At 33.5% G+C, this 17,128-nt stretch overlaps 2 protein-coding genes across 3 annotated transcripts in view; both read left to right on the top strand.

The window, feature by feature from the left end:
• Positions 1 to 6,961, top strand: part of LOC110018344 (mucin-7-like) — a 34,607-nt gene extending 27,646 nt beyond the window's left edge. The window contains exons 3-7 of the mRNA XM_020715629.1: positions 4,993 to 5,312; positions 5,646 to 5,785; positions 6,487 to 6,644; positions 6,697 to 6,826; positions 6,957 to 6,961. Of these exons, the coding sequence (XP_020571288.1) occupies positions 4,993 to 5,312; positions 5,646 to 5,785; positions 6,487 to 6,644; positions 6,697 to 6,826; positions 6,957 to 6,961 (753 nt within the window). The remainder of the gene's footprint in view (positions 1 to 4,992; positions 5,313 to 5,645; positions 5,786 to 6,486; positions 6,645 to 6,696; positions 6,827 to 6,956) is intronic.
• A 3,059-nt stretch (positions 6,962 to 10,020) lies between these two features.
• Positions 10,021 to 17,128, top strand: part of LOC110018340 (uncharacterized protein At5g02240) — a 29,063-nt gene continuing 21,955 nt past the window's right edge. Inside the window, exons 1-3 of one of the 2 annotated variants that reach the window (XM_020715622.1) lie at positions 10,021 to 10,387; positions 15,918 to 16,030; positions 16,715 to 16,768. In XM_020715622.1, coding sequence (XP_020571281.1) covers positions 10,099 to 10,387; positions 15,918 to 16,030; positions 16,715 to 16,768 — 456 coding nt within the window. In that variant the 5' untranslated portion in view covers positions 10,021 to 10,098. The remainder of the gene's footprint in view (positions 10,388 to 15,917; positions 16,031 to 16,714; positions 16,769 to 17,128) is intronic. The other variant, XM_020715621.1, reaches the window with a different exon arrangement.

Here is a 17,128-nt window from a genome sequence, read left to right as displayed (position 1 = left end):
GTCGCGGTGATTTGTGAACGTCAGATCGCGGGAACAGTTCGCGTGGAAGGTCGTGACTTCCCGCGATCGGGAACATGGAGGCTAGCGCGACCAAGAGGGAGCGGGATCACGAGGTCACAAACTGGGCTCCATCCTTAACACTTAATAGACTTGGATCTCATAATGTGTATAATAAAATTTTATAAAATCAGGCCAATCAGTAAATGTATGTTACGCCAATAAAAATGATAAAATAAGGTTATGAATGAGATTTTTTGTTGGGGCATATCACGCAGTTCCTATAGAGTTACATATCTAACATCAGACTCGAAATGAAACTCGAAACAAATGGTAGTGGGTTGTGGGATGCGGGGTAGGAATAAGGGATTAGGGTTTTTGTAGTTCGATACTTATTAGTTTATAAGACTTAGAGATTCAATCTAAGCCATCAATTTATGATCAAATGGATGAAATTAAATTACTTAAAATGATAGAATTTTAATTATTTAGTTTGAATTTTTCTAATGTAATAAATTTATAATTATTTCATACATATATATATATATATATATTGCATGAAAAAATTATTCGAGTAAGATTATACTTTCTCATGATCATCTGATTGCTCTCGCGGTTAAGAAACAAATTATTTTATTATTATCATTATTTTGAAGAACGCAAAAGCAAAATCATATGCGTCATGAAATTTCAGCTACGCAATAAAAAATTATCTGACAAAAAATAATAATAATAAAAAGATGCAATTTAGGTATTAATAGTAGTTACAGCTTTAATGCTTAGCTCTTAACGTCTAACATTTCAATTTTTTTTTTTTAAATTACTGAAAGGGTAATATAACCTTTTCAAATAATTTCAAGTTCAAAGTTAGGTCAGTTTGATTGAATCCCGGCCAAATTAATTAGCAAGTCGACAATAATGGTACAAATGTTTTCGTGTAACGTTATTCTCTTATTCTATCATGCTATCTTTGTTAACTTTGCTAGTCAGATTTCAATTAGGTCTGTCAAAAAAATAAGTCATAGCGAACAACTATTGTTCGGCTTGCTATTTAACTTGTGTTCAGTTTATTCGTTACGCCGGCCAGTTGAATTAGGCCATTTTTTTAGCTCAAATTTATAAATGAGTCAAACACGAGTTGTTCAGCTGATCATTTTAGCTTAAATTAACTAAATAATTAAATAACGATGTTATTATAAATTTTTTTATATTAATTTTTATGTTTTAAAAATATTAAATTTTATTATTTTATAAATCATTCAAGTTAATTTCTAATTAAATAAAAAAAATGAATTTGAACCAAGTATTTTTGGAAAAAAATAAATTTTGAGCAAGCCGAACAAAAATAAGTATTAGGCCTCAATAAAAATTAAAAAATAATTAAAAAAAAAGACAACTGAAGAAAATTTCAGTGTTTGTGTAGAAATTTGATAAGCCTACTCAAAAAGACTATTTGTTGGAGGCGTCATAAATCTTGTCAAACATCATAAACAATATCTTAATGTTCAATTTTTAGAATATGTTCCTGAAAATAAACATATCATTTCAAACAAATTTTCATTTAGGTATTTTTTATCTCAAGAATGGACACTAATTTATGTACTTATATTTGATTTATAGAATTGAATCATACAAAATGAGCACAAGCAATTGGCAAGTTCAAACGGCATCAGACATCGTAAAATGTATTGCGATTGCAACTTGCTTTGTGTGGTGCATACAACTCATAAAGGTGACAACCATGATAGAAAATTCTATCGATGCCCTAGAAATAGATCACATGAAGATTGTAACCATTTTAAGTGGGCATTTGAAGTTGGTGATACAACATATGACCTGGGTTATGAAGAAAGAAAAGCAGTTGAAGACATGGTTAAGAAGAATTTTGAAGACGTTGAAGGACTTGGTCTTGCTTAATTTTGTAATCGTAGTAGTTTTGTTATTATTGATGCCATTATTTTTGTTTTGAAGATTTTAAGGTAATTTAGAATATGAACATTGGCAATGTAGGATTTATTAATAATAGGGCTCTTAAGACTTAATATTGAGCATGTTTTTGTTCTAAGTATGATGAATAAAGTATGTTTGTGTCGTTTGAATTTGCAATTTAAGTTTATAATTCAAAATTTGGGTGTTATGTAATTAAAATAATTTCCTCATTATTTTACAATTTAATTTTATATTTCAAAATAAATACATAAATAATAGAAATATTACTAATATTTGTTAAGAAAAGATATATCATGAGTATACTTTTTGATAAGAAGAGTAAAAGCTCGGTAGAGGCCGAGATCTTCGACCAGTCAAGTCAAATTTTCAGACCTCAGATCCCTTCACTAAATAAGAATAAAAAATCTATGTGAAGGGTAGAATAAATACTTATTCAAAATTCATAGTGAAATCCCTTCACCATTTAAAGATGCATGTTTCTTGCGATGTAAGAACTTATTTTTCTATCCAATAATCATTTAATGAAAAAGAACAACAAAAGTATGCAACAATTATTTCAATAACATCGTACATGAGTTGAAAGACTTATACACTACAGTAAATGGTACTAACCACTTGGATTTTAGTTTTCCTAGGAATAATTTCAATTGTCTATTGTACAATAAACCATCCTATCTAAGCTCAATTTTTTTTCCTAATAATCTTTTGATCATGCCAACTCTTCATTTTCTCTTCATATATTTTGGCATTTTCATAAGATTCTTGTCTAATCTCATCAAGTTCATTTAACTGTATCAAATGTTTCTCACCAGCCTCTATCATATTATAATTAATTGAACTTCTTAACATCTTAATACGCTTTGTGCTCCAATTCAACTGGCAGTGACTAGTTTTGTCAAATATGAGCCTATATGGAGACACCCCTATATGTGTCTTATAAGCACTCATGTATGCCTATGAAGCATCATCCAGTCTCAATGCTCAATCTTTTCTGTTAGGATTGACAGTTTTCTCCAAAATCATTTTGATCTCCCTATTAGAAACTTATGCTAATCCACTTTTCTGGGGATGATATGATGTGGCTATCTTATGCTTTCTACCATACTTCTCCACTAATGTCTCAATCCTTATATTCCTAAAGTGGCTCCCCTCATCACTAATGATAACTCTAGGCATACCATATCTGTGAAATATATTCTTCTTTAAATATTTAGATACACTTTGAGCTTCACAATTCGGCAAGGTCATTGCCTTTATCTACTTTGAGATATAGTCCACAATTATCAGAATATATAGATTCCTTAAAGAAGGTATAAAAGGTCTCATGAAGTCTAAACTCCAAATGTCAAAAATCTCAATCTTTAAAGTAAAATTTGGGAGGCATTACATCGAGCCTGGAAATATTACCTACTCTCTGGTATCTGTCACAAGTTTTTATATATTCATTTACACCCCTAAACTGAGTAAATCAATGAAATCCAAATTATAATATCTTAGCAACAATTCTATAAACCTCAAAATGTCCCCCAAATTCATAATCATGATATAACATGTTGGGTCTCTTTTATGAGTAAACACCTCCTAATTACCTAGCCTTTACACTTCTGATAAAGGATATGGATCATCCCAAAAATAGTTTATGGCATCATGAACAAACTTCTTCCGTTGATTATAAGTCAGAGCATAGAGTAAAATATCACTGACTATGTAATTTACTTTGTCACCATACCATAGTTTCAATCAGTAACAACAAACAATTGCTCATCAAGAAATTTTTTATTGATATCCTCATTAAATGCAGATGAATTTCCCTGATCCAATCTCGATAAATGATATGTTAGTTGATTCTCAATACATTTCCTATCTACAGCTTTGATATTGAACTCTTACAACAACAAGACCCATCTGATCATTCTTGGTTTGACGTCCTTTTTTGATGTCAGATACTGAATTGCAGAATGGTCGATATGAACAATACACTTGGTACCAATCAAATATGGCTTGAATATGTCGAACACATATACTATAGCTAGCAATACTTTTTCAGTAGTGGTATAGTTAATCTGAGTTTCATTAAGGGTTTTACTAGCATAATATATAACCCAAAACATTTTATCGTACATTTGTCCTAAAACCGCCCCTATGGCATAGTCATTTGCATCACAAATTAACTCAAATGGGCTTCCCAATTAGGAGAAATAATTATGATAGTAGTGACTAACTCCTTGCAATTAGGCAATCCTGGTCAAAATCTAATAGAACGTCATTTTCCAACAGATGGCATAGATGTTTAGCGATTTTGGGGAAATCCTTAATTTCTAATAAAGTCAAGCATGACCCAAAAAACTTCTATTTGGGCTAGATCTACCTCCATACCTCTCTAAGAAAATTTATGTTATGAAATAATTCCTTTGAAGACCATAAATTAGTACATGAGCCTAGGTGCCCAAGGGTCCGGCACCTAGAAGCCAGTGCCACTTTGCTCCTTTAACTCCAAGTCTTCTCCTGGTTTCCCCACTTCAATTACTTGTTGTACATGTAAGATAAATACAAAAATATCTTTCTTAAATTGCAATATCATTAGTAGAAATGTATAAAAATAATCCTAAATTCTTGTTAACTTTTTCATGCATCATAATATATAACTAATTTACGAGGAGAAAGGTATGTTAGATTTTCATATTCAGGGAGACAAAAACGATGAAATGTTCGCGCTAGAGTATACCACGAGGATTTTTGAAGAGGTTGATCATGATATGGATGAGGATGATGATTAGAGTGAACAATAAATAATAGGTTCATCTTCGATGACGAGTTCCTCTAATGAAACTCAATAACAAAGGTATGTAATTTTACATCAGTGGTTACCACTACTACTTTTTGTCTTTTACTTTTTCTATATTGAGGCATGGCTTTTTAGTCTCACTTTTCTTATTTTTAGACATAGCTTCTACTACTTTTTTACCTTTACTGCACTGTTTCTTCTGCTTATGATTATTTTTACTGTCAGTACAAATTTCATTAATGACATTTTTTTGTTTGCAGATAACTACAGGTGGTGCTAATGGTCACCCACCTCAGAGACTCTGTGTTTTGGGGACACTAGAGAGCATCTACCGGAGCAGGAAGAAGAGGTCATCTACTTATGTCACTGCTCCCTCACCTACTATTGTTGCACCTCTTGTGACACCTGTTCCAGCACCTGCTGCTGCCACCCCTCCTGTGACACCTGCTTCTGCACCCACTGTCGCAAACCCTCCTGTAACAACTGCTCTGGCACACGTTGTCGTCTCGTTTCCTGTGACGTCTGTTGCTTCAGCAGTTACTCCCCCAATTGCTTCTAGAACACCTCTTGAGCCTGGCCCGTAGACTCCTGCCCCCCCTAAGGTACATTTATTATCAGAGCGGGCTCATAAGTTATTTTTAACATTGTATTATCTTTAATCTTCATGTTGTGTGTTTTTTGCAACTAATTTGTTTCCTAAGTAGATTGATTCACCAAAAGATGTCTAACACATGTATCACAGAGATTATCAGGACCAAGTATGATCAGCCATATCTATCATGGAAACAAATCTATGTAGCCACTCAAGACTTGTGGTTCAGGGAGTTCGAGTTAGAATCATGTAATTTGAATCAGATTTGTAAATTTCATTTAATGTTTTATACTTACACATGGATTATTTTTTACGCTGCAGAGGTTCTTCACTTGGCTCCCAGAGCACCGCCATCAAATATGCTGAATCTTTGAGATTCGAGGCAAACATCCCCTTGGAGACATGTTCACGACAGCCTGCCAGAGGGGAGAGTAGCCTGTTTGGATCGGTGAGGAGCTCTGGTGTCAGTTGACCATACCATGGGCCTCTCTTGATTATGAGAGGAAGGGGCAGACAAACCGGGTGAACCAGGAGATAAAGGGGCCAGGGGAGCTGCACTTCATATTGGCAAATCAGTCCCCCATATACAACACTACAGAAGGGTGGTAAGATTTTTTTTTAATATTTAAAAATTAATTCAATCTTTGAAGTAATTTTGTAGCATTAACCAATTGTGTACCCCACATAAGCCAAGGAGTTGAGTCTTCCTCCATCTATTGTGTAGCTGCATATTCGGTGCCCGGAGACTACACAATAAGTCTCAGAACATTCTCAGCGGGTTGCTGTAAGTTAAAAACCTTACATTCAAAGATTATTTTAATTCTAATTATTGAAAGTGTCAATTAAGCACTAGTTTTAATTATGCAGGAGGAGTTTGAGCAGCTCCAGAAAAGACACTTAGGGCCCATTTGGGGCAGCTTATTTGATGTGGTGACGTTTTGAAAACACACCTGACCTGTTTGGGTAAACTGCGTTTTCGCAGCTTATACGTTTTTCAAAATGAAAAAAATAGCGTTTTCACACCGCACCTATCTATGTGCGGTGGAAGCTTATTGGCAACAGTCTGACTTTTCTAGAAAAATAAAAATTTGTAATAGCCGCCGCACCTAGCTTATTAGCAGATTATTTTTAATCAATCAGCAGGTTATCCAATAAGCTGCAGCTGCCCCAAAAGACCCTAAGGCCCAGACTTCTGCCAGCAGCGGTGGTAGTCGGTCTACCACTGCGCAGACTGAGAATGAGCTTTGGACCCAGGTGGCGGGAGAAATGAAGGTGAGGGTTTATAACCTTGAAGCGAAGGGCATCACCTTCGAGTCCAAGGTCTCCTGTGGCCCACTATTGAGTTCCCTGAGCTCCCTCACATCCAAACTAGGATGCTCTTGCCAGGCAGGTCGCTTCAATGAATGAAGAGATCCGCCAGTTATGCGAGCAGATTATAAAAGGCCAACCTAGGGTCGAGGACTCTATAGCACGCATAGCAGAGACTTTAGCAGATGTTCGGGGTAAGCAACCATTGACATATGTTGAAGAGAAGATGATGAGTAGTTTATTTTTATATTTTCTTTTATTTGTAAGCATTATTTTGAACATTTATTGTAGAATTTTTTGTTTAACTTTATTATTCTTATTCAGGATGATTTGTGAAAGTTTCTTCTTTTTCATTAATGATATTTTTTTAGAGATTTCATATGTTATATGTCTGAATCTAATGTGATATGTGATGTGAATTATATATTATGTGCAGGTTGTGGAAATGTAATTGATGTTTAAGCGTTTTTTTTCCTATGGTACATGTTTGCATCGGATTTGTGTTTGTTTTGCACCGAACAACCCAACACTAAATTGATAATCATATTCCGTTGTTTATCGATAATATCCACCTCAAATTTGAAAGTTATCCAATGATATTCTTTATCGCCTGATGTTTTCGGACGCCAAGGTTGATGAACGTGTTGACTAAACAAACCGACGTTAATACGATGCAAAAATCGACGAAAAAAATTTGCATCAGATTATTTCGATGTAAAATTGACGGAATTAATATTACCGAGCCCCGATTTACTCGTAGAAAGAATTGAACATAAATCAGACGTAAATCCAATGATAAACCTAAAATATCATCATACTTACCTTCAATTTATGTCTGATTTGACCGACACAAATTTGCTAAATTTCTATTGTGAGAGAAGCCACTTTTAATCTATAATTGGAGTAGTGAGTCACATCTGCCAAAGAAAGAACATGAAAGGAGTTATTGGATAATCTTCATCTGTCATACAAAGAACACGGTTGGCTTGTTAGCGTACTTACCACCCAATTCCTCAAAATAAAAGTAGTCAGTTTCACAGCTCTCTATGATCACATGAGAAGCTGGAAAGATTTTATTGAATTCTTCTGCTAAATTCTACAATAGTGATGATAATTTTATGATCACAGGAGATCTGCTTATGAAGAAATGTTGTGGTCTAGGCACTTAGCTATGAAATCACTATAGAAAAAATACAGATATGCTTATAAAGAAATCACCAAGGAGGAATCTGCTTCCTTCTATACGAGTCAAAATTCACTCACTTGTTGTCCTTTCATTCTCAGAAGCAAGCTACTATGATTTTAGAGCAACAACGTAGCAGTCAAATTTGAAATCTTCAATCCCTTTGTGTTAAATCCTAAAATAAAATGCCAAACAATTTATACGAATTTAAGTGGATTTAAATCAAATCGTACCAAACATATTTTTAAATTTAATACATTTGGATTTCATAAATCCGAATTCATCGGATTTAGCTAATCTTAACTTAAATCCTATGCGCAGTCGAACACCGCCTGACTCTGCAATAGTAATTAGTTCCACGTAGCCTTCATGTTATCTTCTTTAGCAATATTGGAAACTATTAACAAACATTGCACAATCATCAATAGTGGAGACATTAACATAAGAAAATGGCAAGAATATTAAAAACGAGAAAACCCCACAAATTGTGAAAACCATTTTAAATCAACAAGAAAATACCCTAAACTAATAGTAGTGGTGTTGAATTCCTAATTCCACCATGAATAAATTGCATAGAGTGTGTCATCGCCTTCATCATATTCTTCAGCTATCTCTATTTTGATTGGTAATTTTAGCCTAATAAAATGTTGCTCCAATGTTGGTTTTGAATGAGTAAAATGCGGTCCATTGTGTTGCTCCGGATGAATAACTTATTTGTCAATTACACAAGTTGTATTTTCAATTTATTGCACTTTCGAAGTACTTTGACTCAATAGATTTTTGCATGTTGTTTTGGGTGACACCAAAGTCCACAGGGCATGCATTTATCAACACTTCTTTATCTTTTTGGTATTGTTCTCGAAAGAAATTTTAAATTGCATTTTTTGGTCTTCCTAAAGGTCTTAACTATAAGGAACTTTTACATTCGAGTCAATAATACTCCACTGTTGTTTTCCTTAAAGAATTAATATATAACATTCCTAGGTCATTTTATGTCGAGTAAAATATAAATATTAATATCATAGATGTTTAGGTTTTCATATGCCCAAGTAATTGATCTAAGTACGCGGATATACACGCCGCGTACTCAGATTAATTAGTCGGACATCTGCTTGTTAATTGTAAGTTTGTAAGTCCCCTTTGGTTTTGGGTTTGATTCCCCCCGAGTGTAGGGTGTGGTACTCGAATTCTTAGGCGCATGAGGGATAGTCGGGGCTCGTATAATAGCCTCCGACCATTCCTTTTTATAATATATATATATATATATATAAAGCTTGATGTAATGAATCTTCTGTGCAAACAAGCATTAGCTACAAGTCAAAATCTGGTATCAATTACTTGAACTTATGTCATGTGTAGGCTGCGATACTTGAAAATTTAGCGCACCTAAGGATGATCGGGGCTCGATTAATAGCCTCCGATCATTTCTTTCTTAATTTTTTTTAAAAAAATATATATAGCTAAAATTAAGAGTGTTGTAAACAAGCTGTTTGAGTGGCCCTCGTGCTTATTCTTAGACGCCTTGTTCATTTTTTTTTTTTTTCTGAATGATTCGTGAATAACATATTTGTTTTTTTGCTCAATTTAAATTCACTTCTTGGTTTCAGCTTGTATTCAACTTGAATAATTTTAAAATAATAATATTTAGCATTTCTTGAATAATATATAGATGCTATAATAAAAAGTAATTATCTAATCATTTCATTAATCCAAGCTATAACTTAAACATGATCCAATAAGTATATTAATGGATCATAAACAATTATTTGATTCGGCCCACTTGCTTAAACCAATAAATGACAGCGAGTTACTTGGAAAGTTGAAGGCGAGTTATTAGCGAACATCTAACCCCCCTTCCGGATATGATACAATAACTTGTGGACTCATCTACGGCTGCACTCAGGATATTGTATGGAAATCCCATCTTATCCTTGTGGTGACTCTTTCAACCTCCCCCACTACACCTTAGAATTGCAAATCTACCGATAAAGCCCCCACATTTTGCATTGTTCTTGCCCTCCAGTAGCTACTGCAGTTGGCAATATTCAAGATACTGCAAAGGAACATGTAATTCCGTAATGAAATCAAGCAAAATGTAACTTTGGACTGTGCTCACCAGCAAAGCAATAATCTTTTTTATTACAAAATTGTCCTCCAAAAATAAAAAAAAATTATGAAATCAAGCTCAAAATATTTCCCTAATGCACCCTGAGATATGTAAAGAATATCTATCGGTTAAGTGGCGATGGAACTAATTTTCTCCGTTCATCTTTTTCCCATCTAATGGCTCTGAATCTCTGCCCTCATCTGCTCCAAGTTCTTCCTGTTTCCTCGGAGAAAATCCAAATGGGGATTCTTAGAAAGGCTTCACCTTTACTCATCTCATTAAAAGATCTCAGAGGGCAAAGCTTTCATCCGCTTCATAGCTACAGCAGCGGAGGAGGTGCTTCGGTCTCTGATGCAGTACAGGAAGAGCAGATACAAAGCTATGAATCGGCCGAAACCGATATTTCTGAAACCAATCCTTCCACTTCGAAGCTTGTTCTCGTAGTTGGAGGAACAGGAGGAGTAGGTCAGTTATCTCTTTTGATTCCCTCGATAATAGTTTTCTTTCTGTTTTAGTCTCAGATTCAGTTATATTTATGTATTTTTGGAGCAGATTTGTTACGATAAGAATATTTAATTGTCAGAATTGCAGAACTGTTTCTTAGATTATTATTTCGCTAAGCTTGGATTGGATAGGAAAGTCTACATTCTGTTTGGATCTGATTCTGATGGAGATAAGTTGCTCTAGATTAATTGGAAAAATTCAAAGATTAACTTCTCAAAGCCATTGTGACCTCTAAAAGCCATGAAATCAAGAGCCGTCTTTGGCATTTAGTTGCTCTTGGGAAGAACATTTCAACACAATATTTTAGGGGTTGTTTGGTAACAGGTGTATTTTAAGTTATTAGGATTTAATAAATTTTGTAAATCCGGATTTACTAAATCCTGAATGAAAAACCGTCTCACAACGAAAATACATTAAAACTATTTGGGAAGTTCTGCATTAATCCACCGCGATCCCAATCATTCTTGTTGTAAATCCCGTTAATCCACCCGTCATGGAATTTAGGATTTACGAGATTTACGGCCAAAATCTGCAAAATTCGGATTTATCAAATTCGCGCCTTCATCTTGTCCAAAATGACCATCTGGCAAGATTTAGCTTAAATCCCACTCTAAATCCGTTATCAGACAGCCTCTTAGTGTCCTCTTGAAACTTCATTTGCATTGGCTTGCTCTCATCAATGCTAACAAATACATACTAAGGTCATCATTATTGTCTATATTTTCTTATATTGATAAGATCGTATCATACATCCCATAATGATTGTTTAGGACAAGTTGGCCATCAAATTTCTATTCGATTAATTATGCTGCACATTTGGCGTAAAGAGATTTGAGGAACATTTTGTTCATTGATTGGAGAATTATTTGCTGACGGACAACGCTAGACTACTATCATCCACCAACAATTCATTATAGGTAGATACCATCGAAACACTACCATCGCCTGTCGATCAACCATCTAGGCCAGCCCTAGCTAAGCTAGGCACGTAGATTAGGGCTCGAAGGAGGATTTTATGATCCCTTTTTAAAAAAGAGGTGGGGATTATTTATGGCGCCATTTTGATAGATCCTAATATAATGGTGAAACCACTCCTTCAAAAATCTATAAATAGGTCATATTGTTCTCTAGTAGAATTATATATAGGATACATTTTAGTACTCATCCTACTATAGAATTTTATGCGTGAATGTTAATTAATAATCCTATTATTTATCGAGGACTTCTAATTACTAGAATTTGTACTACTCAATTTTACATGTTGAAACATGTTTTTTATGTTGGTTATATTAGAACCTTACTAACCCAAATAAAAATAAAGAAGCCTCCAGAGAAGAGGAAAAAAAGGAAGCAGGAAGGAAGAGGAAAAAAGTTATTATAAGGCTAAATAGTTACAATAAATGTGAGAAGATGCTGGACCAAAAATCTTAAAACTTTGGCTTATCCCAAGATCTCTTATTTATAGGTAGAGATTTGATGTCTCAAGTGCTACAAGAAAGAAAATAGATTGAGTTATACTTGTAATAAGAATATAGAAATACGAAAAAATAGGAGGGATGTGTAGCCCAATTAAAACTGAAACTCAAACTATTAATTGATCACTGGGCCTAGAGGAGTCGCTAGTTCTCCTTGTGATGATCGTTGAGTAGCTCTCTAATCTGAGTCAATTAGGCAATCCTACAAATGGCATGGGTCAAGCTACTATGAGCATAATTGGATGTCTCTTTCTTCAGTTAGCTAGAAAGTCGTCCTAGAACCCGTCTGGCATGTCTACTTAGGACCCATTTAGCGAGTTCCTAAAGACATGACTTGGGAATCTGCTTAGGATGTTGTTGGCGGGTTTTGTTCTCATTGGATCCATCTAGTAAAAACTAACACTCGTTATTAATTGATCATTGGGCCTAAAGGATTTGCTAGTTCTCCTAGTGACAATTGTCGAGTAGCTCTCTAATCTGATTCAATAAGGTAATCTCATCGATGGCATTGGACAAGCTATCTGTGAGCATGAGTGGACATCTCATTCAACAGTTGGATGGCAAGTCCTAGAACCTGTCTGCCAAGTCTGTGTAGGATTCAATTAGCGAGTTCCCATAAGTCGTGACTTGGGAATATGCTTAGGACCTATTTGGCAAGTGTCGTTCTCATTGAATTGATCTACTGAGTCGATATTAAACTAAGATTGATGCTCTTCATCTTTTGATGCCCATTGTCTCATCATTTAATGCTCATCTTCGACTAATGTCAATGTCTTTTAACATCCATTACCTAGCTAACAGCCATTTATTACCAACATTGATCTCCATCAACCACTAGCTTATAAGGTCACAATTTAAATGTTGACCACTAACATAGTCATTAGCCTGTGCAACTAGAGAAAGGGGTGCTTGCCACCTTTCAATTTTTAGTGCTGAGAACCAAATCACACGAAAAACCAAAGCCTAAGAGCCTAGTGCCCACAACCGACTCCTGGTTATTAATTTTTTGAAGGCGAAGACACAATTTTTCCAATTTACACCGAAGGCAAGGCTTGACTGCTCTAAAATTCAATGCCCATTGAAGTAAGCATAAGGCAAGAGAAAAAAGAGAAATTGAAGAAATCCTTAATCATTCAAATTAGATAAAACACAAAAAGTATGAATACACACTCACATGCACAAATCCAAACAAAATAAAAGTGAAAACACATCCATATTCTTAAAGGAAATATAATATAAAGCTCAATATATCTTATATTTTCTCGCATACATTTGCAAATTATTGCTCTTCAAGTCTTTAACTTTGCTTCATCTCCGTTTTTAAGGATTAGACTCTAGTATAAAGTTCCTTATTTATCTTATAACAAATTTCTTCAATTATTTCCATCTTTTAAAGGGCTCTATGAAATTAATTCCTATGCCTCCTCATCAGCTAATTGCTACAACCTTCGGTTCACAGACAAAGCATTTTCTATCTCTCCAAAGAACCTCGATTAATGTCAGCACTTGACATTAAACTTCTTTTTTTTTCAAAACCAACATTGATGCTCTTCATCTCTTGATGCCCATTGTCTCTCATCATTTATTGCATCCACTGTCTACCTAATAACCATTATTTACCAACATCGATCTCCATCATCCACTAGCTTATAAGATTGCAATTTAAATGTTGACCACTAACACAGTCATTAGCCTTTGCAACTAGAGATAGGGGTGCTCACCACCTTTCAATTTTTGGTGCTAACAACCATGGCCAATTACCAAATCCCACGGAAATCCAAAGCCTAAGAGCCTAGTGGCCATAACCGACTCTTAGTTATTAATTTTTTGAAGGCCAAGGCACAACCTTTCCAGTTTACACCTTAGGCAAGACTTGACTGCTTTAAAATTCAATGCCCGTTGAAGTAAGCATAAGGCAAGAGAAAAAAGAGAAATTGGGAAATCCTTAATCATTCAGATCAGATAAACCACAATAAGTATGAACATACACACACACACATCCAAACAAATAAAAATGAAACATATTCATATTTTTAAAGGAAATATAATATAAAGCTCGTTAGTATTGCTCTTCAAGTGTTTGGCCTTTATTCATTCTCCTTTTTGAAGGATTATATTCTAGTATAAAGTTCCTTATTTATCTTATACTAATTATCGTCAGTTATTTCCATCTTTTAAATAGCTCTCTGAAATTAATTCCTATTCCTCATCAACTAATTGCAACAACCTCCGGTTCGCAAACAAAGCATCATCTATCTTTACATAGAACCTCGATTAGTGTCAACACTTGATCTTAAACATCTTTCGTTTTAAACCAACATTGATGCACTTCATCTTTTGATACCCATTGTCTCTCATCATTTAATGCCCATCTTCAACTAATTTCAATGTCTATTGACATCCATTGTCTAGCTAACAGCCATTATTTACCAACATCGATCTCCGTCATCCACTAGCTTATAAGCTTGCAATTTAAATGTTGACCACTAACGGCCATTATCCTTTGCAACTAGAGATAGAGGTGCTCACCACCTTTTAAACCCTAGAATATGTGTTTTTAATTTATTATGTCAATTTAGGAAACTGTCATATTAAATCTTGAAGTTTCCTTAATTTACTTCTGATTAAAATTATTAAATGTTGAACTTCTAATTTCAATTTAGTTTTGTTAGTTTTTTTTTTTTTTACTGAGCCTTTGTTAATTATGATTTTTCCACTGCTCATGTGGTCTAAATTCTTAGATACCTTCTCTAATACTGAAAGGGAAGATCATTAAAATCATCAAATAATACTAGCATAACTCTTTTTAATCAGGCAAAGCCTTTTTATTTTGTTTTTCTATTATTTCACTTTAAAAATTATGAGAAACTTGTGTGTATGCTTTCCTCTCTCTCTCTCTCTCTTTCTCTCTCTTCTCTTTTTGTGTGAGATATTTGTATATATTCTTAAATCCTTTTGATAATGTTGGATTCAAATTTATCAATGATGATATCAACACTGTACAAGTAATACTTGCAAAGTTTCACAGAATAGAAGATAGGGAGAAAATTGGAGAAGAAAAAGAAAAAATTGACAGAGAAAGAAACTCACAGGATTTTATTACTATGATAAAACAAGAAGACAAATTATATCCTAAGACGGTCTTTTGACTTTCAAAATAAAAATTATTTACCTTTTAACACTTAGTCTTTATATTGTTTTATGGTGTGATATATTTAGAAATACAAAGGCATGAACAACAATCACTATCGTAGTATGTAACTTTTTTAACTGTGAACGATGATCCAAGATATTGGACATGGGCATCATGGTAACAGATTCAAAATATCAAATATTAAGCACCAAATCATGATTCCCAGTCTCGCTTTTATGCTATTAAATACCCTTCGGTTCATAAATATATGAATCAAATGCGTCACAACCGCTCAAATTGTAGCTAATTAATCATCTTCCTAATACCTTTAGGATCTGTTTGGGTTAGCTGCATTTCTTTAAAAAGGTAGTTGTGACGCTATGATGGAGAAATAACTTTAGAAAATTATGGTGAGACTTATAATTTTTTTTTTTTGAAAAACAGACAACGGTTTTCTTACAGCCACCACACTTTAACAGTTCATGTTGAAAAAACAATTTTCCTTTACAAAAATTTCTAGAAAGCAACGAGAAAGCAGTTCCCCAAACAAAACTATAGTGACGGTCTGAAACACAAAGAAAATAAAAAACTTTCCCAAACAAATCCTTAGCTTAATGATGAAAAACGGCACAATACTATCACAATTAGATCACACTTTTTGTATATAAACAAATAGGCAATATGTTATTACATTAATTTAATTAATTCTTGGCGCAATTAAGAAAATTTAGTTTAATATAACATAGAATGGTTAAAAATATTTTGCATGTTGATATAATATTGGTCAACATTCAACCATTTGTTTCACTTATTGGTTCAAATAATTATTTTTTTTCCATTGATATCTCATTAGTAAATAATCCTTTTTCTATTATTATTGCAGGGCAGCTTATAGTGGCATCATTGCTAAAGCGCAATATCAAAACACGACTACTGTTAAGGGAACCTGCAAAAGCGAAATCTTTATTTGGTGTGCAAGACGAGAATTCTTTAAAGGTTCGTATTACATGTCTACATATTGCTATATTTCTTATGAGAGATTTATATATTTATCACATACTTTTATGTATTTATATATTGTTAATTATTATTGATATTTAATTACATAATGTTTTAATGTCATAAGCAATCATAACATATGTCCGAAAATATGTATTCTTTTTGAGAAAAATTAATATGAGTCATTTTTGTACACTTTAAATATTAAAGTGTCACATAAATAAATATTAAATTTTAAATATTAGATATATTTAACTTATAAGAATTATATGATTTGCATATAAATCATCACATTTATTTATTAATCATTGTTGAATGAAGCTTAGGATTTGTTTGAGACCGCAGCACCTTTTTGCAAAGTTTATTGTAAAGCTTTGTGACAAAAGGAACTTTTTTGAAATATGTAGTGAAAATTACAGTGATTTTGCTTGTTTCTATTTTTCATTTGTTTGGTTGTTTGGGCGGAGGAAAAATAATAAGCAAAAATAAAGGGCTGTTAATTTGCATTAAAAATTTCAACAGTTTTATCCTTTTTTTTTGCTGCTTATTTTGATATTGTTTTCTTAGGAAGAAATTTATGAATGAGAAAATGCATAAATAATTATTATTGAAGATTGAATTATATATTTTGCAATCATAAATGTAATATGAATGTCCATATATTTTGGCAACTTTTTATAGATATGGAAAGGGGATACAAGGAATCCTGATGATTTAGATTCAACCATTTTCGAGGTATGTCCCTAACATTTTTACTGCATACATATATGTACACACACGCACACTCATACATATTCAACAATTTTAATTTTTACATGCCATCTTGGCTATGCATGAAAATGTATATTTCACATGTTAGAAGTTACATAGTGATTTTTTTATGTGATTTAGAAGATTTAGGTGGAATAAATCTAAAAAAGAAAAGTTTGGGAATGTTGCTATACATAGATAATGAGAAAGTTACAAGACAAGGCATCAGAACTTTTTATTTGGAAATCCCGGAATAGGAAAAACCACATGGCTTAGCCTAGTCAAAATAGTTTACTATAAATTTTCAAGTACAAAGATGGACCCTTATCTCACAATTGGGAAAGA

This window comes from Phalaenopsis equestris, unplaced genomic scaffold (assembly GCF_001263595.1).
Source record: "Phalaenopsis equestris unplaced genomic scaffold, ASM126359v1 Scaffold000012, whole genome shotgun sequence".
Taxonomy (NCBI): Eukaryota; Viridiplantae; Streptophyta; class Magnoliopsida; order Asparagales; family Orchidaceae; genus Phalaenopsis; species Phalaenopsis equestris.
This window is presented reverse-complemented; position numbering and strand designations above follow the sequence as displayed.